The 23,943-nt window shown below is 33.9% G+C and overlaps 2 protein-coding genes across 3 annotated transcripts in view; one reads left to right on the forward strand and one right to left on the reverse strand.

Annotated features, from left to right (window-relative positions):
* Window positions 1-8,325: 8,325 nt before the first annotated feature.
* Window positions 8,326-23,943, forward strand: part of LOC139500295 (uncharacterized) — a 107,912-nt gene continuing 92,294 nt past the window's right edge. The window contains exons 1-3 of the mRNA XM_071289038.1: window positions 8,326-8,544; window positions 10,061-10,151; window positions 11,052-11,085. Of these exons, the coding sequence (XP_071145139.1) occupies window positions 8,389-8,544; window positions 10,061-10,151; window positions 11,052-11,085 (281 nt within the window). The 5' untranslated portion in view covers window positions 8,326-8,388. The remainder of the gene's footprint in view (window positions 8,545-10,060; window positions 10,152-11,051; window positions 11,086-23,943) is intronic.
* On the reverse strand, window positions 16,030-21,725 carry LOC139501499 (integrase/recombinase xerD homolog). 2 transcript variants are annotated; one of them, XM_071290601.1, is made up of 3 exons: window positions 21,516-21,725; window positions 20,491-20,676; window positions 16,030-18,213 (listed from the first exon to the last, which is right to left on the reverse strand). In XM_071290601.1, exons 1-3 carry the CDS (start codon window positions 21,610-21,612, stop codon window positions 17,228-17,230), a joined length of 1,269 nt encoding a protein of 422 aa, XP_071146702.1. In that variant the 5' UTR covers window positions 21,613-21,725; the 3' UTR covers window positions 16,030-17,227. The 2 variants fall into 2 exon arrangements, with proteins under 2 accessions (XP_071146702.1, XP_071146703.1); XM_071290602.1 differs by having other exon boundaries at window positions 21,482-21,595.

The following is a 23,943-nucleotide window of genomic DNA, read 5'->3' on the forward strand; positions in this document are numbered from 1 at the left end:
ATATGGGATGACCTTATATATATATATAGTTTGAATCCAAACGGAACTGGTTTTTTTTTTAATTATTTTGTCTATTTATTTTAATTGCGTAGTTTGTTCATGGCATTGAACATATTAATCAGGCCTTCCTGTACTGAATGTAATTTAGCAGTGTGATAAAGTGGAGAAAATGAAACAAATAAACAAAAACATTCCACAAAAAAACATATTTTCAGAATCAAATGTTTAATGAAGAAATTACTTGCATGTATGGTGTATAATTCTATGGTATTATAATAGAACATTTTTGCCATTTGTGAATTCTGTCTTTTTTTTCTCCCTTTCCTGACACTGTTTACGTAAACAGAAGCGCGTTTGACTAAGTCTATCAAAATTTAGTATACTGTCCTAAAATGGAATCCATTTAAAGCACGAATTTACATTTATATTGTGTGATATATTGATTATTTTAAGTTGTTGGATTTTTTTTAACTGCACTAGAAAATAGACAGATTTGAAAGATTGTAAATGGAAATGGGGAACGGGTTTAGTCGGTTAAAGAGCTCACCAGAGCTCATGTTTTCTCTGTTATTATGTATACATATGCCGACTCTAAATAAAATTTACTTACTTACTTACTATTGTAATATAGGGACACACGATTGCACAAGATTTGTCATATGTGATAAGTTAACATTATTTAACATTTCCAAAAGGATGGTCTTTGTCTTATATCTCAACAGATCAAGTGTTATAAATCGCGATTGTCAGCCTATTTAATCTTCCATCTTAATTCCCCTATTGTTCAAAATGGTGGTTCAATAACTATGATGACATGTATTCTGGTCTGTTTGTACGTAACTTAGGTTTGCTAGACTTGATGAAGAGCTTGAGGTATTACTAAATATTTCTCCAACGTAGAGATCGTATGTTGACTTCTTAATTCCGCACTACTCCAGTCCTGACTAGTTTCAAAATATCAGAAGAATAGCTTTTAAAAGAGAGGTAAAAGATGCCAAAGGAATTTTCAAACTCATAAGTCGCAAAAAAAAACCTGACAACGCCATGTTAAGATAAGAAAAAGACAAACAGACAAACAACAGTACACAAAACACAACATAAAATCTAAACACTGTGCAACACGAACCCAACAAGAAAATGGGATGATCTCAGATGCTCTGGGAGGGTTAGCAGATCCCGCTCCACATGTGGCATCCTTCATTTTACTCCTATAGGTACAAACGGTGGTAAGCCTAATTTGTTAGGCTACATTCGCTGAAAAGGAGACGGGAATGAACATGCAGTTACGACAATTAGAACATATCCGTCAACATCTGTGAATCAGATATTCATGAACAGTCGGCGATCAACTCGTGTTGGCGTCGGTAAGATTTACGAAGGGAAGTTTTCATCTACCTTGTGAGCAGCAACCCTATGTTAACGAAATGAAAATAAGAAATGCAAGAGCTGCTGGAATTTTGTGACATAGAAACTGAAACATATTTTCAGAAGCAAATGTTCAATGAAGAAATTGCTTGCATGTATCGTGTATAATTCTATGGTATTATAATAGAACATTTTTGCCGTTTGTGTATACTGTCTTTTTCTTCTCCCTTTCCTGACACTGTTTACGTAAACAGAAGCGCGTTTGACTAAGTCTATCAAAATTTAGTATACTGTTCTAAAATGGAATCCCTTTAAAGCACGAATTTACATTTATAGTGTGTGATATATTGATTATTAGGTTGTTGGATTTGTTTTAACTGCACTATAAAATAAACAGATTTGAAAGATTGTAATATAGGGACACACGATGGCACAAGATTTGTCATATGTGATAAGTTAACATTATTTAACATTTCCAAAAGGATAGTCTTTGTCTTACATCTCAACAGATCAAGTGTTATAAATCGCGATTGTCATCCTATTTAATCTTCCATCTTGATTCCCCTATTGTTCAAAATGGTGGTTCAATAACTATGATGACATGTATTCTGGTCTGTTTGTACGTAATATATCATATCTCTTAGGTTTGCTAGACTTAATGAAGATCTTGATGTATTACTAAATATTTCTCCAACGTAGAGATCGTATGTTGACTTTTCAATTCCGCACGACTCCAGTCCTGACTAGTTTCCAAATATCAGAAGAATAGCTTTTAAAAGAGAGGTAAAAGATGCCAAAGGGATTTTCAAACTCATAAGTCGCAAAAGAAACTGACAACGCCATGTTAAGATAAGAAAAAGACAAACTGACAAACAGTACACAAAACACAACATAAAATCTAAACACTGTGAAACACGAACCCCAACAAGAAAATGGGGTGATCTCAGATGCCCTTGGAGAGTTAGCAGATCCCGCTCCACATGTGGCACCCGTCATTTTACTCCTATAGGTACAAACCCGGTGTTAAGCCTAATTTGTAAGGCTACATTCACGGAAAAGGGGACGGGAATGAACATGCAGTTACGACAATTAGAATATATCCGTCAACATCTGTGAATCAGATATTCATTAACAGTCGGCGATCAACTCGTGTTGGCGTCAGTAAAATTTATGAAGGGAAGTTTTCAGCTACCTTGTGAGCAGCAACCCTATGTTAACGAAATGAAAATAAGAAATGCAAGAGCTGCTGGAATTTTGTGACATAGAAACTGAAAGTTATTCTTATTGGGAAGTTGAATCATCTCTTTCGTCGTAAAGTTTTGTTTTTAACCGACCCTCATTGTCAATTTCTAGATGTAAGTTCAGATATTAGACAGACTTATCTGTATAAATGGTATATGGTATTATGCTATCCTTTATATAAATATTTCATGACCTCAACACATAATGGATCAACATTATAATTTCAGAAGGACATTGGTTATTTCAGGACATCCTGAATACTAATGGAGCTTCATAACTATATACCAGTATTTCAATACTTGCGCAAATCAATTTAAAGTTATCATGAAATCGAATTGTGGAGGTTTTAAAATATTTAAAAAAAAAATAATATTTCAATGTAGCGAGAAAATCCCGCACCAGGAGGCGTGCTTCAGCTGGCCCCTAAACAAAAATGTTTACTAGTTCAGTGATAATGGACGTCATACTAAACTCAGAAATATATAAAGTATATGAAAAGAGAGGCGAAAGATACGAAAATGTCATTCAAACGAATAAGAAGTATCACACAAAGTCATCCTTGAATTCGTCTTAAATATTATTTTTCTATGCATAAACAAAATCCTTAATTCTGTAAAGAAAAGTAACTTTGATGTTCAGTGATGTCATAGATTTGTCTTTCTCTTTTTTTTTTAAACAAATCTTGAAGCCGAAGGAAATAAAACTGATAAGATTTTTTCTTTAATCGTTATAAACATTTCGAATGTAATTTTATGCAAAACCGTTTGACTAAAACCTTCTATAAAATGGTGTTTTTTTTTTTTTTACGTACGTACTTTAACTGAAAAATTTTAGCTTTAATAGACATTTTGATCAAGGTTATAATTAAGTATTCTGTTATTGGTCAATGATTGCGTAATGTACCATATGGGATGACCTTATAGTTTGAATCCAAACGGAACTGTGTTTTTTTTAATTATTTTGTCTATTTATTTTAATTGCGTAGTTTGTTCCGGGCATTGAACATAATCATGCCTTCCTGTACTGAATATAATTTAGCAGTGTGATAAAGTGAAGAAAATGAAATAAAGAAGTAAACAAAAACATTCCACAAAAAACATATTTTCAGAAGCAAATGTTTAATGAAGAAATTACTTGCATGTATCGTGTATAATTCTATGGTATTATAATAGAACATTTTTACCGTTTGTGTATACTGTCTTTTTCTTCTCCCTTTCCTAACACTGTTTACGTAAACAGAAGCGCGTTTAACTAAGTCTATCAAAATTTAGTATACTGTCCTAAAATGGAATCCCTTTAAAGCGCGAATTTACATTTATATTGTGTGATATATTGATTATTTAGTTGTTGGATTCGTTTTAACTGCACTAGAAAATAGACAGATTTGAAAGATTGTAAAATACGGACACACGATGGCACAAGATTTGTCATATGTGATAAGTTAACATTATTTAACATTTCCAAAAGGATAGTCTTTGTCTTACATCTCAACAGATCAAGTGTTATAAATCGCGATTGTCAGCCTATTTAATCTTCCATCTTGATTCCCCTATTGTTCAAAATGGTAGTTCAATAACTATGATGACATGTATTCTGGTCTGTTTGTACGTAATATATCATATCTCTTAGGTTTGCTAGACTTAATGAAGATCTTGATGTATTACTAAATATTTCTCCAACGTAGAGATCGTATGTTGACTTCTTAATTCCGCACGACTCCAGTCCTGACTAGAAATTTATGTATTACTGAAAAATTATTACACCAGGGTTTTCGATATCACAAACTAGTCAAAACATTTACTAAATGTTATCATCGGTATAAGGACATCATTCGGAAATATAGATCAACATGCAGACTTCTTATACGTTCAGGTATTTCACATCCAATATTTTATGGAAATATTCTTTATAAAGCACAAAAATGTCAGTATTCACCTCAGAAGCTAACAAAACCTTTAAATAGACTTATTAAGAAGGGATATAGTTACGATACTGTTGTCAGGTCATTAAAGATTGCATATTTTGGCGTTAACATTGATTTACTTATAGGGTCTTTGCATCGGAACTAAACACATTTATAATTAATTAACCAGTTGTTGGCATGACACGGGTTATGTTCTTCTCATATATGTTATGATGGTATGATACTAAACCCCTCACGTGAAGGATTGTGCCTAATATTCATATGATGAAGACATAATTTTTCAATCAGTTTAATTGAAGTCTGGAGCTGGCATGTCAGTTAACTGCTAGTAGTCTGATGTTATTTATGTATAATTGTCATTTTTTTTATTTTCTTTGGTTACATCTTCTGACATCAAACTCGGACTTCTCTTGAACTGAATTTTAATGTGCGTATTGTTATGCGTTTACTTTTCTGCATTGGCTAGAGGTATAGGGGAGGGTTGAGATCTCACAACCATGGTTAACCCCGCCGCATTTTTGCGCCTGTCCCAAGTCAGGAGCCTCTGGCCTTTGTCAGTCTTGTATTATTTTAACTTTTAATTTCTTGTGTACAATTTGGAGTTTAGTATGGCGTTCATTATCACTGAACTAGTATATATTTGTTTAGGGGCCAGCTGAAGGTCTCCTCCGGGTGCGGGAATTTCTCGTTGCATTGAAGACCTGTTGGTGACCTTCTGCTGTTGTCTGCTCTATTGTCGGGTTGTTGTCTCTTTGGCACATTCCCCATTTCCATTCTCAATTTTAGCTTCCAAATATCAGAAGAATAGCTTTTAAAAGAAAGGTAAAAGATGCCAAAGGGATTTTCAAACTCATAAGTCGCAAAAAAAAAACTGACAACGCCATGTTAAGATAAGAAAAAGACAAACAGACAAACAACAGTACACAAAACACAACATAAAATCTAAACACTGTGCAACACGAACCCCAACAAGAAAATGGGGTGATCTCAGATGCCTTGGGAGGGTAAGCAGATCCCGCTCCACATGTGGCACCCGTCATTTTACTCTTATAGGTACAAACTATGTGGTAAGCCTAATGTGTAAGGCTACATTCGCGGAAAAGGGGACGGGAATGAACATGCAGTTACGACAATTAGAACATACTCGTCAACATCTGTGAATCAGATATTCGTTAACAGTCTGTGATCAACTCGTGTTGGCGTCGGTAAAATTTACGAAGGGAAGTTTTCAGCTACCTTGTGAGCAGCAACCCTATGTTAGCGAAATAAAAATAAGAAATGCAAGAGCTGCTGGAATTTTGTGACATAGAAACTGAAACATATTTTCAGAAGCAAATGTTCAATGAAGAAATTACTTGCATGTATCGTGTATAATTCTATGGTATTATAATAGAAAATGTTTGCCGTTTGTGTATACTGTCTTTTTCTTCTCCCTTTCCTGACACTGTTTACGTAAACAGAAGCGCGTTTGACTAAGTCTATCAAAATTTAGTATACTGTTCTAAAATGGAATCCCTTTAAAGCGCGAATTTACATATAGTGTGTGATATATTGATTATTAGGTTGTTGGATTTGTTTTAACTGCACTATAAAATAAACAGATTTGAAAGATTGTAATATAGGGACACACGATGGCACAAGATTTGTCATATGTGATAAGTTAACATTATTTAACATTTCCAAAAGGATAGTCTTTGTCTTACATCTCAACAGATCAAGTGTTATAAATCGCGATTGTCAGCCTATTTAATCTTCCATCTTGATTCCCCTATTGTTCAAAATGGTGGTTCAATAACTATGATGACATGTATTCTGGTCTGTGTGTACGTAATGTATCATATCTCTTAGGTTTGCTAGACTTAATGAAGATCTTGATGTATTACTAAATATTTCTCCAACGTAGAGATCGTATGTTGACTTCTTAATTCCGCACGACTCCAGTCCTGACTAGTTTCCAAATATCAGTGGAATAGCTTTTAAAGGAGAGGTAAAAGATGCCAAAGGGATTTTCAAACTCATAAGTCGCAAAAGAACCTGACAACGCCATGTTAAGATAAGAAAAAGACAAACAGAAAACAACAGTACACAAAACACAACATAAAATCTAAACACTGTGCTACACGAACCCCAACAAGAAAATGGGGTGATCTCAGATGCCTTGGGAGGGTAAGCAGATCCCGCTCCACATGTGGCACCCGTCATTTTACTCCTATAGGTACAAACCCGGTGTTAAGCCTAATTTGTAAGGCTACATTCACGGAAAAGGGGACGGGAATGAACATGCAGTTACGACAATTAGAATATATCCGTCAACATCTGTGAATCAGATATTCATTAACAGTCGGCGATCAACTCGTGTTGGCGTCGGTAAAATTTACGAAGGTAAGTTTTCATCTACCTTGTGAGCAGCAACCCTATGTTAACAAAATGAAAATAAGAAATGCAAGAGCTGCCGGAATTTTGTGACATAGAAACTGAAAGTTATTCTTATTGGGAAGTTGAATCATCTCTTTCGTCGTAAAGTTTTGTTTTTAACCGACCCTCATTGTCAATTTCTAGATGTAAGTTCAGATATTAGACAGACTTATCTGTATACATGGTATATGGTATTATACTATCCTTAATATAAATACTTCATGATCTCCACACATAATGGATCAACATTATAATTTCAGAAGGACATTGGTTATTTCAGGACATCCTGAATACTAATGAAGCTTCATAACTATATACCAGTATTTCAATACTTGCGCAAATCAATTTAAGGTTATCATGAAATCGAGTTGTGGAAGTTTTAAAATATTTAAAAGAGGGGCGAAAGATACCAGAGGAACAGTCATACTCATAAATCGAAAATAAACTGAGAACGCCAAGGCTAAAAATGAAAAAGACAAACAGACAAACAATTGTACACATGACACAGCATAGAAAACTAAAGAATAAGCAACACAAACCCTATCAAAAAATTAGGGGTTATCTCAGTTGCTCCGGAAGGGTAAGCAAATCCTGCTCCACATGCGGCACCCGTCGTGTTGCTCATAATATAAGAAATCCGGTTAATAGTATAGTTCGGGAGGTCAAATTCATAAAAGGGGAGTGGATTATAGTTACGACGTAAGGAACATATCCGATATCATCTGTAAAACTGTCATTCCATAACGGTCAACCAACTCGTGATGGCGTCCGTAAAATTTACGAAGGGATGATTTCAACTTCAGCATTTGGAACTCTTGTTTTAATAGCTTCCTTGTGAGCAGCAACCCTCTATCAAGAAAATCATGATAGGAAATACAAGCATGGGAATATCGTATCAATTGGGAGATATATACCCTGAATGTTTTGTTTTCAACCGACCCTCAAAATATCATAAAATGAAATATGCAGTTTCTGAAATATTTATGTTTAAGGACGGACAGGATGCCATTGGGCGAATTGATGCATACTTACATCGCCCACCTACATAATATTGTTTTGTGTATTATACTTGAAAATTAGGGAAATTGGTTTTCGATCATCAAAACTATATTTCACCTTTAACGAAATTCTTATTATTCAATAAAACTCACCTTACTCCTTTGTGCATATGTATTCCCTGGTCATTTTGAAGTTTCCTTTGAAATGTATAGATCAAATTAATCTACTATATTATAGTGTTGGTAGTTCAACACTTAATATGCATTCTTTCGATAAATTCTATTATGGTCCTTTCAGGATCATTGCAATTTGATATGCGTTAAGGAGACGTGATATACACGTAAACCTTTAACAAAACGTTTAAAATCATTATTAAATATACGTATTGATATTGCAGTGCCAATTCAATGTTTAAATGTGGTCGAAATGTCTGAAGATCAAGTATGAATCTCTTTTCATCGCGTATTGTATTTGTTCTGACATTTCTAGAATTAGGTATTACACAATTTATAAAATTTCAAGAAAATGTTGAATATTTATATAAGTTAAACACCGACGTAGACTTTCAAAATGTTGGAAAATTTAAATTGGAAGCTAAAGTAAGTATTATTTTATTAAGTTATCCATTGATTCTTAACATATTGTTTATATCCACACTGTGTGCATGCATGTCATTTTCTGTTTTTGATAACCAGGACAACCTGGAATAGAAACTATGATATGGTTACTTTTGGTCTAATTCCGAACAACAGTCACACCCTGTCTAAAGTGGGGCGTCTGTTTGGTTTTGCGGGATGTGTAAAGCCAAGTCCAGTAAGAATTGGGACGTTAAATTCGATTGTAGAGATAATAACACAGGTCTGTACGTAAGGAACTCTTGCAACAACTCGTTGAAATGTCCGTAGGTGGCCTTTTGCGTTACATCGGTCCCTATCCAATAATTGTAACTCACCACGTATTTCAAGGCTTATGGAGGTAGTACGTAAATGTGAGATAAACGCAGTAAACTTGTCACGTCTAGGCTTATGAGGATACCTTTTTAAAATTTGCCGTTTTCATATTTATCTTGGACACACTGAAACATACTGGCATAGTATCATGGCTTATTTGTTGTACTTCAAATGGAACGAGGTTTTTTTCAATACCGGTAGGATGATTAAACTATTCGATGACGTCTTTTTATTGTCGAAGGCACTAATTTATAAAATACAAAACCGTTGTATTTTAATGGCGCTTAGTAATCTTCGAAAAATTGCAAACGAATTTAATTTACTTCCATACAAACAGTTCTTGACTCTTTTTTAGAAAAAGTAACTTAAATTTGCTGGAACGAATTTAAAATAACAATTTACCAAGTAACCCTTTATAATCCTTTTTTTTTTCATTATATTTTAACTTTCTAATGCATATCTCTATAAAAAAGGGGCGAAAGATATCAGAGAGACAGTCAAACTCATAGATCGAAAATAAACAGACAACACCATGCCTAACAAAGAAAAAGAGAAACAGACAAATAATTGTACACACGACACAACTTAGAAAACTAAAGACTAAGCAACACGAACCCGAGTCACTAAAATAATAGTATGAGATGCGTTACAGTTTATAAGTAGTTGTTCTCATATCTACGGTCCATTTATTGTTTATATATTTTAGCCTCCGTTTATGATTCTTTTGTATCGATTTAAAATACAGATTCAAATATTTTCCATATCAAACGATAACGTAAAACTTCTTCCGAATTTATATAAGATGTATAGTTCCGTGGCTGCAAAAAAGAAGCCAACTTGAAGTATCTCTTCTTCACAAGTACTTATTTAATTGAATCTCGATATATATATCATGTTTATAATAAGTTACAGCGTTTTTACTAACAATGACGTTCTCATTAAAAGCTTGGAAATGTCGTGGCGGGTCAAAATTATGATACCCTCATTTTCCTCAAACAGTCAAAATTTCTCGACCTTTATCACGGTCTCCCTCTTTTTTATGACCTACTTTGTATAGTATTTATTGTAACTACATGTATGTTCCCTTCCTGACCAGACATGAAATATTTGCAGCTGGACATAAAGAAAACCCAACTTTTAATCAGTCTATGTTTGTTGCATTTAGATTAGCTACACAGTTATTGACAATAAACCAGGTTACCAGGAGCTACTACTTAAAGTGGACAGCTTTTACTTTAGAAGATCCGGGGAGACAGGTACATAGTATAGACAATGTGTTTCTCGGAATAGAAAATTCAACTGCAACACCTTAAAAGTACTATTTGAAGTACATTATATGCGTTTTTTTTAAAAGATATACTGAACTTCATGAAATTTTATAAATATTCTAAAATAGCTATATCAATACCATTTGCTCAGTTTTAGAGAAGTTAAAAGATATTGATGATCAGCCCCAAAATATTTACCAGTTGTAATAACTTAAAAAACGTAGAAAACAAAGTCTTAACGTATGTAGTAAATGATGAAATCCCACGTTATGGTGCATTACTTAAAAGTGGAAAAAAGAAGAGTATCTTGATCATGACATAAAGTCATTGAAGTAGGGCAATTAAGACTAACAGAAATCAAATTATCAATTAGGAAACTGAATCAACGGTTTTGACATCAAAATCTAAAGTTATAATTTAAGCGAACGAATGGACAATGATAGCCGGTTATACTTCCGCTGCACCTGAAGGAAACTCCTATGTCAGCAAAGTTTGAAAATCACTCATTCTGTGATTGGTTTGCAGTGTTGAAGTTCGATTGACTTTAACTGCAACTCTTATAAAACCTCTGGGTTTTTTTAAAAGATGAGGGGGGCTTTATCGATATCATTATTTATATGACTTGGTATCTGTAATAGATTTAAGATTTTAAAATGTTTTCCCTATGTACCAGCATAAGCAGGGGGGACATATTTCAAGCATTAATTTCATCTCTTAAGTAAAGTGTATGTTACAGTAAAAACAAAAAATTGTTAATGGGATTTTAATCACGATATGTATGTATGAGTCGAGCTTACTTTCTTGTGCCAAAACCACTTAACATACTAGTATCCATGTGCCTTCCATATTTTTGCTAAGACTTTTCTATGTCTTAATACAATGTTGTAGGCGGTTCTGATGATGACGTGGACTTTTCAAAGTGGTAAGTGCTTTCTTTTTGTTATTTACCTTAAGGACTTTCACAGTCAAGCCCACTCAAACTAAATCCCAAACATTGCACACATTATAAGTTAAATAACCGTATATCTCTTGTCATCAAAAAGGCCTTTTATAAAAAAAAAAACTTGCATGTTTCGAGTGTCACTCTTGAATCTTTTGTAGACAAATTGCGCGTCGGACGCAAATAAATAATTTCAATCCTGGTATATATTGAAGCGGGTCGAGGGTTGGTAGCGTTTCTTTATTGTCTGTTGCCTGGTATATCAGATACTGTGACTGCTATGTGGAAGGTCAATATATACTTTTGTCTCACTAATCGATTAATATTCAGCTCAACTGCCGCCGTGGTCTTGTTTGTATAGGTAACGATAGCAAAAAGGGGGTGGGTGGGTAGCCTTACTAGCTGTATAAATGGCGGTTTGGAGTTTCAATAAATACAAAGTCGTATCTCTAACTTAATATGTGTAATTTAATAAGTTAGACTGACGAGGTATTCAGCATTACATGAGACAATATCTGAAAAAGTATAATTTCCATGTCCCGCCTTTCACCAGCAATTATTTTTTTATTCAGGCATCTTTTTGGATTTTTTTAAGTTTCAGTGATATCTCGAGTATATAATGCACCAACTGCAACCAATTAAACCTTCTTTTTAATATTTCGTCTAATGAAATATAATAATTTAAATGGTCAACCCCCCCCCCCCCCCCAAAAAAAAAATAAATCATGTTGTCCCCTGTTATTTTCTGAAAATTAAATCATTCAAAGAATATCTAAATTAAGTAAACAGCCTTCCGATTTTCACAAATCTGATAGATTATATAAAAAAAACTTCTCCATTACTGGTCTGATTTTGTTATAACTAAAGCATGTAAGAACATTTTGCATTTTTAAGGGTCTTTTGAATGTTGTCCCCAGGGATAGTTTCCCTCCTGTTACCGCTGGGTTTTTCCAACTTTGGACACGTTTGAAAGACCAAAAATTTATTTCATGTAACGTAATGTGGAGAGCATCATTTCCTGAATGTATGACTCCATTTGTTTAGGTGAATAGCAGCCAGTTTAAAAAAACTGAACTCCCCGGCCCAAAGATCAGAATTTGGAGAAAAATAATTTTGTTGTTCTCTCCAGTATATTGAATGAAAAATAGGTGTTTTGCTTTTGATAACAGCAGAGAACATTGTGCAATTCTAGTATAGTAGATAGTAACAGAAAGGAATTTATTTTAGAAATTTTTTATTACCTAGGCAGATTTTTCATCTTGCAAATACAGTTTCTTGAAACTTGTGTCTCATCCCTTTTGCACATTTAAGCAAATAAAATATGTTTAAACTATCAGAGAAGTAACCAGTTGTTATTGACTATATTTTTATATATAAAACATTGGAGCCATGCTACCATGTCATTGTCAAAGTGTTTGATACATACCTCACTCGCATCCCTGTAGTAAACTTCCAAGCAAGATCGAAATATCGTAACTTGACTAGGAATGCTTTTTATAAAATGATGTATTTCACAAACTGTTCATAACATTTACTAGACTTTATCATCGGTACAAGGACAGAATTCGTAAAAATAGATTGACATGTAGACATGTTATACGTTCATGTAATTCACATCCAATCTTTAATGGTCATGTTCTATACAAAGCACAAAAATGTCGTCATTCACTTCAAAAGCCAACAAAACCTTTAAACAACTTATTCAGAAGGGATATACTTACGATACTGTTGTCACGTCATTGAAGTTGTCATTTTTTGGAATTAGTATTGATTCATAATTAAGGTCTTTGCATCGGAGACAAACACATTTATTCTAAAACCATTTGTTGGCAAGAAACGGGTTATACTCTTCGCGTATATTTTATGACGGTATGATACTAAACCTTTAACGGGAGGGATTGTGCGTGGTGTTCAATCAGTTTAATTGAGGTCTGGAGATGGCATGTCAGTAATTTCTAGTAGTCCTTTGTTAATTTATTTATAATTGTCATGTTGCTTAGTTTCTTTTGTAAACTATTCTGACATCGGACTCAATGACATTATACATATATATTATTGAGAAATGGAACTTAAATAAAATGTTAAATTGAATTAAATTAAAAATACGCCAAGTTAGACCAAATAGTATTAGTTAAAGAATGAATGTTCACCTCGTTGTTGTTAAATCATACACCTGTATATCTTACCGTTCGGTGTGAGCCAAGGCACCATATTGGAGACCGTGCTTTGACCTATAATGGTTTACTTTTTATAAATTGTGACTTGGATGGAGATTTGTCTCATTGGCACTCATATCACATCTTCTTATATCTAAATACCTGGATTCAAAATTGACAGGTGCGCAGTAGTTCTTAGAATTTGCTTAACACTTTTGGTTACTATTATATGCAATATGAAATATACGAGATGCTATCAATAACGGTGACTACCCAAGCAACAAGATTGACATTTCTCTTATCTTCTCTGCATGTTTAAAAATGGCAATTGGGTAGCTAAATATCTATTTTGTATACCAGTACTCGTTGTACCACAAAGGGGAATTGAAATGAGAATATATATATTAAATCTAACGCACATAATTATTGTATCTTCTTAAATAAAAGGTAAAGAAACCGAACTGAGAACAAATTTGTCATTCTTTGATACATTTTTACAGTCTACCGAGTCTAATCTCTTTCAGAACTGTTACAGTGTTGACGTAGTTAAATATTTAGAATCCGATAATATTATCTAGCATATTGATAAAATTTTAAATATAAACATTTACGTCGATGAGTGTATACTTGAATATCATTAGGATCTTTCATTATATACTTCACATGATTAAAAAAACAAATTAAATGTCAGACTAAACTTAAACAACAATACAAAGTCAAATTATAGGTCTAATTATAATACACGGTATTCTGTAATGACTGTATAATGTTCATAACATATCCTTGCATGGTTTGCTGTATTGTTTATATCTCAGGAATCTACATGACAAATGTCAAATGTAAACTAACTTGGCGGGAATATCGTTTGGAAAGATTCTTCCAATGAATTATGAGATGAGACATTAGAATATTAATTCTGGAAATTTTTTAAGGCATAGCATGCTCTAGATAAATAAAATATAAATTCATTATATATTTAAAAAAAAAATAAAAAACTTAAATGGATGTTGTCGTGCACTAATTTCCATTCCTCCTGAAGGGTGAATAATTGAGTGCATATTCATTCTAATATATACTGAAAATCACTTAGGTGTAAAATTATATAGTGTTCACATGTTTGAGGTGACCATGTGTCAAGATCTGATTAGAACATACTCACCCCTTCTCGTCCAATGAAAAGTCAGTTTTTTTCCCTCTAATTTTCATAGTACATGGTTTTCCATGCACTATGAAATGCTATACATGAATGACTTTTCATTGTCAGTTAATTATGAAAGTGAACTCTTAATAACTGCACTAATGAAGTGTACAATCCCCTGAGGCATTTTCCTTGGGAAAAGAGCCTACTGATTAAAGATGAAAGAGCAAAGATTAAAACAAAACATTTTGAATTTTACAAATTTTTATAAATTTTCTTATGGTACACATATATAGAATAAACAAAAACAATATGGGGGTAAGGATGTAGGTAAAATAATATTTATTTATTATATACCGGGCATTTGAGGGATTTTTTTTTTCTTTCAAGAAAACAATTCAAGACTGCTGATATAGAAAGCAAAGGATTCTTTTTCGGAGACACATTAATACATATAAAGTTATCAATAAAAAAGTAAGCATTTAACACTGAATGGTCTGGATTTAAATGCTTATACAGAGTTTTATATTTATAAAAAAAAATCAAAAAGGGGATTTATATAACATTGTGTTGCTTTTTAAAATAAAAAAATCTCAAGATATATAAGTATTAAATTTTACCTGAAGCAGAAGAAAAACAATTTATCCATTTATCATCACAAACTATGTCAGTGCTATTTCATTCCATCCATTGAAATGATGATTACCTATGTTTTACATTTGGTTAATCATAAAAAGTGAACTCTTATTAAGGTTTGAATATTACAATGGGAAAGCTAATTATTATTGATGCGCAAATATCAGAAACACAGTTTTGGCAGTATTTGGCCACAGCTTTATTACAAACTACAAAATTATAAACACATATAACTAGATAAACAGTTAAGATATATATATAGCAAACAGATAGATAATTAAATGAACGTAGTCACCTTTCATATTGGCAGACTACAAAAGATAACTAGATAACTAACTAGATAGATAACTAAATATTTACAATAAATGAAGCATCCAATAAAATAAAATAAAATGAATCCTGGGATACAGAGATTCATTATTTTTTGTGTGGTGGGTCCTGGGATACAGAGACCCCCAATATCAAATGTTTTGGATGCTAATTGAAATATGCGACAAAATGACGCATATCTAAAGTAAACGCAGCGAAATGTCTCTAAAATACTTAGTCTTGAAACAGAACACACACATAAAGTTAAGATGGTAAACTTCAACCAGCAAAATACGGACTTGAGATAAGTACACTGGATACCAAACTGATACGCTCCATATACAGTTGACTGCTTAATAGACGTCCCGAACCATTTATTGTAACAGGAACATTCTGAAAAAAATACATCAACACACAGCAAAAATTGTCCAAATATATTATAAACATATAGCGGTGGGTGGGTGGGTTTTTAAAATCCTCAAAATAAATATACGTCTGCTATTGTTGAATGTAGCTATTGAAAAGATTGCATTCGCAGTCATACTGCGCGTGATCAATCGGATAAGTGATAACCCACATTAGACAAAAAGTAGCACGGTCAATGACACACATTGCTTACACTAATAACCGAATTTATGCTGAATCATAAATTCTATTATTATTGATGCGCAAATATCAGAAACACAGTTTTGGCAGTATTTGGCCACAGCTTTATTACAAACTACAAAATTATAAACACATATAACTAGATAAACAGTTAAGATATATATATAGCAAACAGATAGATAATTAAATGAACGTAGTCACCTTTCATATTGGCAGACTACAAAAGATAACTAGATAACTAACTAGATAGATAACTAAATATTTACAATAAATGAAGCATCCAATAAAATAAAATAAAATGAATCCTGGGATACAGAGATTCATTATTTTTTGTGTGGTGGGTCCTGGGATACAGAGACCCCCAATATCAAATGTTTTGGATGCTAATTGAAATATGCGACAAAATGACGCATATCTAAAGTAAACGCAGCGAAATGTGCCAAATTGACCAAGGCAGTCATAAATGACTGACGGGTCAACCGCCATTCCAAGCGGATAGAGCTGCGTAAAAGCTGTGGGCCAAATACAATAATTATATAAGATATAAAAGAGCTATACATATCTAATAAAAACTGAATTCAAATGAATATCTTAAAAGTTCATGATTTACATTCGGAAAAAGTGTGTGGTGAGTAGACAAGGAAAGCCTCTAGAGCGCCTTGAATTGTATTTATAAAAATGTAATTACCAATATCAGTCAGATGCACACCATCTTGACATATAAATGTAGAATTAGGAGATATATCTGGGTATCGTATGTAATGTCCCCCGTGGCGAATGGTATAACTTGCTAGAGAGCTGTTTATTCGCTGCCTGGATCTATCCATTGCATCAATATTAGCGGAATAACGCCAAGTGAGTCTTGGCAAAATTTGTGACCATACCAATGTTGTATTTAGTAAAAGTTCTTTAATGTTATTTACATAATGTTTTAGTCTATTACGTAACACTCCTGTCTTAATTTCTCCTAAGTCATTTCCCCCAATGTGTATAACTAGATAGTTCGGGGGTTCTTCGTATCTAAGCATCAGCTTTATCCTATTTAGTAGATCCTTAAGCCGCATTCCGCTTTTACCTAACCACCACAGCCGAACACCAATGTGATCTAGGCCAAGATTAATGCCACCTGGTCTTCTTCTAGCTTGAACAAATGCATTTTTCACTAAGGAGGAACCAACAATCCAAATTGTAATTGGTGAACCTGCAATTCTTAAATAGCGGTTAGTCCCACTAAAGTGATTGCAAGTTCATTAAACAAAATTAAAAATAAATCTAACAGTTATAGACATTGTTGTATTCGAATATATGAACGAAATGCATCAGACTTCCACCTACCCATAGCCTGAATTTCAGAATCAGATAATCCGTTCATGGCAGCGCTTGTGGCAGCACCTATCCTGAATGAATGAGAACTATACTTTCCTTGACTTAAACCCAAAACATTCAGTGACTTTTTAAGGACTCCGGAAAATTGGTATCTAGTGACAGGAGTTCCATCAAAATGACAAAACAATTGACCAGCAACATTTGGTCTTACTTTTAAGTAATTACGTAAAGCGAAAACGGCACAAACATCACCTGGCCTAACATCAATAACAATTGTAGTTCCAGTACAGCACTGGTCAGTCTTAGATGAACGTAAGCGGATTTCAATACTAGATAGATTTATTTTAATGTCGTTATATTCAATTGCATGAGATTGGGTTGAGGCGTGTTTATGATCAGCAGTTAGTTCGCCAACACGTAGGAAACCAGAAAAGGCCAAGGAAAACGAAGCTTGGAAGAGTTTAGTTTCAAAATCGTTATGACAAACAGCAGGTAGAACGTTATTAATTTTTAACAATAAATCAAGTGTTATGGGTAACCTTACGTCCTTTGGTCGATTTTGAGAACGCTTCATTCCCTCGAGGAGCTTTCTGACAACAAAAGTATTAAAGCAATCTGTATAGTTGTTAATCTTACTGAAAAAACTCAACCCAGAGATATATGATTTAACAGTTGAGGCCGCAGTTCCAGTGAATGACATATAGGCAATATAGTTAGTTATGTGGTGTAATGGAATAGGCCAAAGATCTTCAAATTGGAACAAGGTCCTAAATTCTTTAAATGACCGTAACGCTTGTTGATAAACCTTCGACGTATTCGGTGCAACTGCTGATACAATTAGTCGGTCAATTTCACCTTGGAGATCAGGTCTATGAACTCCTGAGGGATTATTTCTGGTGTATCCTCCGCCAATGGTGCTAACCTTTTGAACTTTTCTAACTGAAAACGAGAGAGAGCGTCAGCTATGTTATTTTTGGCACCTACAATATGTTTTGCCTTAAACTGAATGTTGTAATTCATGGAACGCAACACGAATGGTCGAATTATTGACATTACCCGTTTTGATTTCGATGTTCTCTTGTTTAGTATACCAACCAACGCGATGTTGTCTGTTCGAAACAAAATCTTACTGTTTTTCAAAAGAGGAGCCCATATACAAAGTGCTAAAAGTATAGGAATGAGTTCCAAAAATGTTATGTCTTGTAAAATGTGTAATCCGACCCATGAATCTGGCCATTTGAACTGTGCCCATTTCCCGTTAAAGTAAGATCCACAACCAAGTTCAGCGTTGCCTGCGCTGTCAGTATATAGTTGCAAAATGTCATTATCTGTCCAAGTTAGACCAATAATATAAGAATCTCCATTGAAAGATTTTAAGAATTCTAACCACACCAAGACGTCCTCTCGAATTTCAGAGGTTATTCTAATTGAGAAAAATGGTTTTTTGACCTTAAATGATGCAATAACATCATAAAATCTCCGCAAAAACGCTCTAGAGGATGGAACCGCACGTGAACAAAAAGCTAATAACCCAACTAGCGACTCAAGATCCTTAAATTTAATCTTTCGTTTTATTGTCATTGGATGAAGTTGAGAACGTAATTTAATAAGCTTGGCCACTGGAATACGAACGACCATGTCAACTGTGTCTATTTCTAAGCCAAGAAAAGTTAATCTTGTTGTAGGATGTGTTGTCTTATCCTCAGCTATAGGCATGCCCAACTCATTACAAAGCTCAGTAAATGTGTTCATTAGAACCAAGCAGTCTTCCGAATTTGCAGAACCGCCGAATATGAAATCATCTAAATAATGCTTGACTGAATGCTTACCAGCAGATGAAACAACCAACCAATGCAAGAATGTAGAGAATTTTTCAAACAAGGCGCAAGCAATAGAGCAACCAAATGGGAGGGATTTGTCCACATAAAAATTACCATCAAAATATATTCCAAGTAAATCGAAATCACCTGGAGAAATAGGCAAAAGACGAAAAGCGGACTTTATGTCCTGGACCCCAAGTCTGGCCCCTTTGCCAAGAGATGACACCATGTCAATTACTTCGTCAAATGATGTGTATTTAACAGATGTTTCATTGGGATCCACAAAGTCATTGACACTACAACCGCTTGGAAAAGACAAGTGCATTATAAGCCGAAAACTCCCATCAGATTTATTAACCAATCCAATTGGTGAAGTGCGCAAGGTTGATATAGGCCTATTTTTAAAAGGACCACACATTCTACCTAAAGTAATTTCTTTATTTAATTTCGACTGCGTTTCTATCTTAAGCATTTCAGCTGATTTGAGATTTCTTGAAATAAAAGGAGTACGAGGACCGGAATATTGAAGACTAAAACCATTCCTGAAACCATCCAATAACAATAAAGAAGTTTTTGAGTCAGGGTAATATCTTAAGTATTTTTCTAAACAAGCAACTTTAATAGGTGTTCTGCCTAGCTCCCATAAAGCGTGGGGAACGAAAATTAGACCTTGGTCTAGTAAATCTTGGACCATTGAATCTAGGTTCAGTCCTAGTTTGATTTGACACTTGGCCTTGAAACTGGTTTTGCTTATAACAACTTTGCATCCCACAACGCAAGCAAGAATGGTTGTAAATACAATTAGGCTTGTTACACACACCGTCGAAATTAAAACTGTAACATCTTGATGTAGTAGCTGTTTGGTTTGTGTATAAAGCACGACTATTTGAGGCTTGATTTGGGGCTTGGCCTTCGAGTTGAACCGATGTGGACTGCATATACCACATCCAGTATTCCGAATCCAATTTACCCCACGACCCACTTGGTTCTCGAGCTTTTTTCAAACGGTACTGTTCATCATAGTATTTCCAACCGATACCCCCATGACGTTTAGCACCTTTTCGGACAGAAGACATGTACTTTACAAGTTCTTGGAATTTATGAGGATGCACAGAACAATATATACTCATAAAAATTAGAAAGGCATCGGACCAAGTTTCGATGTTTGTAATCTTTGTTTGGGGCGAAACTGGATTTATAACTAGTTGTCCTTGCTCAAAAGTGACATTTTGTTTGTCATGATCAATAACTGAGTTATGCAATAAAAGAGCCAAATCGACATACTCGCCCTTATGAATTTTTTGTCGTAAATTCTGATTAACATGTAAGGTAATATCATCGTCAAGGCTTGGCGAGAAGGACGGTGTTTGCATGAACATTAAATTACCGTCATTACCTTGTCGATTTGTGACAACTGGGTGCATTACTGCTCCTGAGGTAGAAGGGATATTATCATCTGTATCTTGCACTGTAGTCACCATTGGAGGCGGTGTGTCTTCTTGTGTAGCAGCTTCTAATGATGATGTTTTGGTTGTGGATTTACGCTTCTTCTTTTGACCTCTAGTGTTCATCTTAACTAAAACTATAAGAATATAATTGAACAAACAAACCACATTACTTTTATAATACTATAAATAAAGTTTTTATTACAAAGCGACCTCAAAAAGTTCATTGACGCCTATAATCAAGTACATTAACCTTTCAATGTCGTAAATCAAATATTTGGGTTACTTTACGCAAATGTCGGTCAGCATACGAAAACAAAAACAACCTTATCTATGTTACACGTGCCAGGAGGCTGATTAAATGTACCAAATGATAAGCCACTAAAAATAGATCACACGAGGTAATTACGCCAGCATACACATATTAATTACCAGAATATTATACATTTGAAAAATCACAACTTTCATGATAATAGTAACTTCATATAATGGAGTCTGAATGTATTAAAGCTCGTAATAAAGACAGACGCTGTCACAGATTACCATCGGTATATCAAAATACAATCTTTAACGATGCTTCATAATATTAAGTAATTAAGTGATGATATAAACTCCGATATAAACACGAAGAACAATTAAAAATTCAGTAGATACATAAATAAATTAATAACATAAAAAAATAAGCTGTGACCGCCGGAGTGAATTTGTTTGCAGATCGGAGTCAAAGGTAATGAAATAAATAAAAATAATAAAATAACTAAAGATATCTACTTAATTAACATAAAGAATCTGATACAAGACGCCGATCGCTACCTCCGGATAAGACAAAATATAAAAACATGTAAAATAATCAATTAATTGAAATTTAATTTGCTTTTAAACATTCATATTTAAATAAAACATCCCGTTATTAATACGGGAAACTAATATTAAATATACAACCTGAGTCCCGAGTTGAAAAAGAAGTAGTAAAAACCTAAACAATCAAAATCCTGTTTTTTTAAAATCCTCAAAATAAATATACGTCTGCTATTGTTGAATGTAGCTATTGAAAAGATTGCATTCGCAGTCATACTGCGCGTGATCAATCGGATAAGTGATAACCCACATTAGACAAAAAGTAGCACGGTCAATGACACACATTGCTTACACTAATAACCGAATTTATGCTGAATCATAAATTCTATTATGTAAGGTCACTCGAAAGTGTGAATATGTTCTAAATTGGTCAGACAATACTTGGTCATGTTTTATGAAGATTTAAGCCCTCGGCTTCGCCTTGGGCTTAAATCTTCATAAAACATGACCAAGTATTGTCTAACCTATAAAACAAACAGGTCGTTAGTATTCTCAGTTGAATTGCTTCACATGCTTCATGCCGGGGGCTGCTTATAGACGTTACGCACGGTGTTCGGTTTAGTAATGGTAACGTTACTCGACGTCGTTTTTCTATTCTTTCAACCTTCTGTACAAAACGTCAAAGAATTGGATCTTTTTTTAAAACAGCTGTCATTTTGATGTTTTACTTTTTATTTAAAATAAAAAAGACTGTTAACGTGGCTGGTTATAAATTTTTGACACGTACACTTTATTTCATCATAATCTTAACTTATCGAAAGTATATATTCGTAACGTAACGTCATAGGGTTTTCGTGATTGTTGAAGGCCGCACGGTTGATAGACCTTATTTTTATATAGAGGAAATCAATCTTTACTTTTTTTGTGGCCATTTATAGGGATCGATTTAATTTATATTATTATAACAAGCCTGTGTTTTTACATTGTTATGAAAAGTAGCTTTTTCAGAACTTATCAATGTATACTTTCGTTATGGTTCTGAAGACTTATTTTGGAGGACTATGTTTTATTATGCATAAAAAAAACTGTCTTTTCAAGTTTTACTAAGTCTTAAAAGTCTGATTTGAATAGATATATTATTTTACCTGTATTACATGTAATGGCTCAAATGAAATATGGTTTGTGATGCAAATGAAAATTGGGTTTTTTTTGGCGCAAAAGCAAAACTCTGTTCCATCTTAAAATTGAGAGAATGTGTCAAAGAGACAGCAATCCGACCAAAGAGCAGAAAACAGCCAATGGCCAACTATGGGTCTTGTTAATACAGCGAGAAAATCCCACACCCGGAGGCGTGCTTCAGCTGGCCCCTTAACAAAAATATGTACTAGTTCAGTGAAAATGGACGTCACACTTAACTCAGCCAAAACATATAAATGAACTAATATCTAAAAACATACCAGACAAACAAAGGCACGAGGCTTCTGATTTGGGACAAGCGCAAAACTGCGGCGGGGTTAAACATGGACAACCCTCCCATATACATCTAACCAACCAATCACGGTAGAATAAACAAACTTAAACAATTCGCACGGTAGTGGATTGTAACTCTTGGGTAGAGAAGATGGCCAGCTCCAGAAATGAATTAAATTGATTGAAAGATTATAACAGAAAAACAAAGGATATGGGGTATCATCCATGACACAAAATCAGTTCATGCATGGCAAAAAAATCACATAAAAGCAAAGGAACAGCGCTAGTATTGCTGTTTTTCACCTCAAAGGCACAATACGACCTTCAACACGATGCAAAGACCATATGAGAGAATCAATATTAATTATAAAATATGCCATCTTAAATGACAGACAACAGTATCTTAACTCTATCCCTTCTGATTAAGTCTGTTTTAAGGTTTGGCTGGCTTTTGAGGTGAATGTCGAAATGTTTATGATTTGTATAGAATATTACCATAAAGATTGGATTTGAAAACCTGAACGCACTAGATGTCTGCAAGTTGATTTATATTTACGAATAATATCCTTGTATCAATGATAAAATGTAGTAAATGCTTTGACTAGTTTGAGATATCGAAAACCCTGGTGTAATAATTTTTCAGTAATACAGAGATTTCTCTCGTTCAAATCAAACGCGTTGTTATATCCACGAGAGAATCGAACAAGTTGAGATATATAAACACCATACCACTGTTAGTCTGGTTGATTGCCCATTTTTAGATGGAACAGAGGAAATGAAAAATTATCTGTTTTATCGTAAATTTTGGTATTAAGCTTACCGTTAAAGATATAGACATAAAACGCCGGGGAAAAGACAGTGTTCGTTGCTAGTATTAGCTATATTTCAAGTCAGTTCAGCAGGATAAATATATTTAGTGAACATACTGAAGTCGTCATTATTAATAGCTATAATATATCATGCAAATATCTGAATAAACTCACCATAGATACCAGGATTGAAATGTTTTATTCATTTTTTGTATCAGACCAGTTGTTTTGATGGGTCTATGCTTATTTTAGTCACAAATTGTTACTCATAACAATACAGAAACAGGTCCACAATAAGTAGTGCACAGTAAGTACCCAAAGAAATTC

Source organism: Mytilus edulis, chromosome 13 (genome assembly GCF_963676685.1).
Source record: "Mytilus edulis chromosome 13, xbMytEdul2.2, whole genome shotgun sequence".
Classification (NCBI taxonomy): Eukaryota; Metazoa; Mollusca; class Bivalvia; order Mytilida; family Mytilidae; genus Mytilus; species Mytilus edulis.

Bases quoted from the DNA above. Each gene is read 5' to 3' on its own strand.
- LOC139501499 (XM_071290601.1), bottom strand. From the start codon at position 21,612: ATGACTGCGAATGCAATCTTTTCAATAGCTACATTCAACAATAGCAGA. The intron at 20,677-21,515 runs GTTTTTACTACT...ATATTCTTATAG, and splicing joins ACAGGATTTTGATTGTTTAG to TTTTAGTTAAGATGAACACT. The intron at 18,214-20,490 runs GTAATGACGGTA...TCTCGTTTTCAG, and splicing joins AGTTGTCACAAATCGACAAG to TTAGAAAAGTTCAAAAGGTT.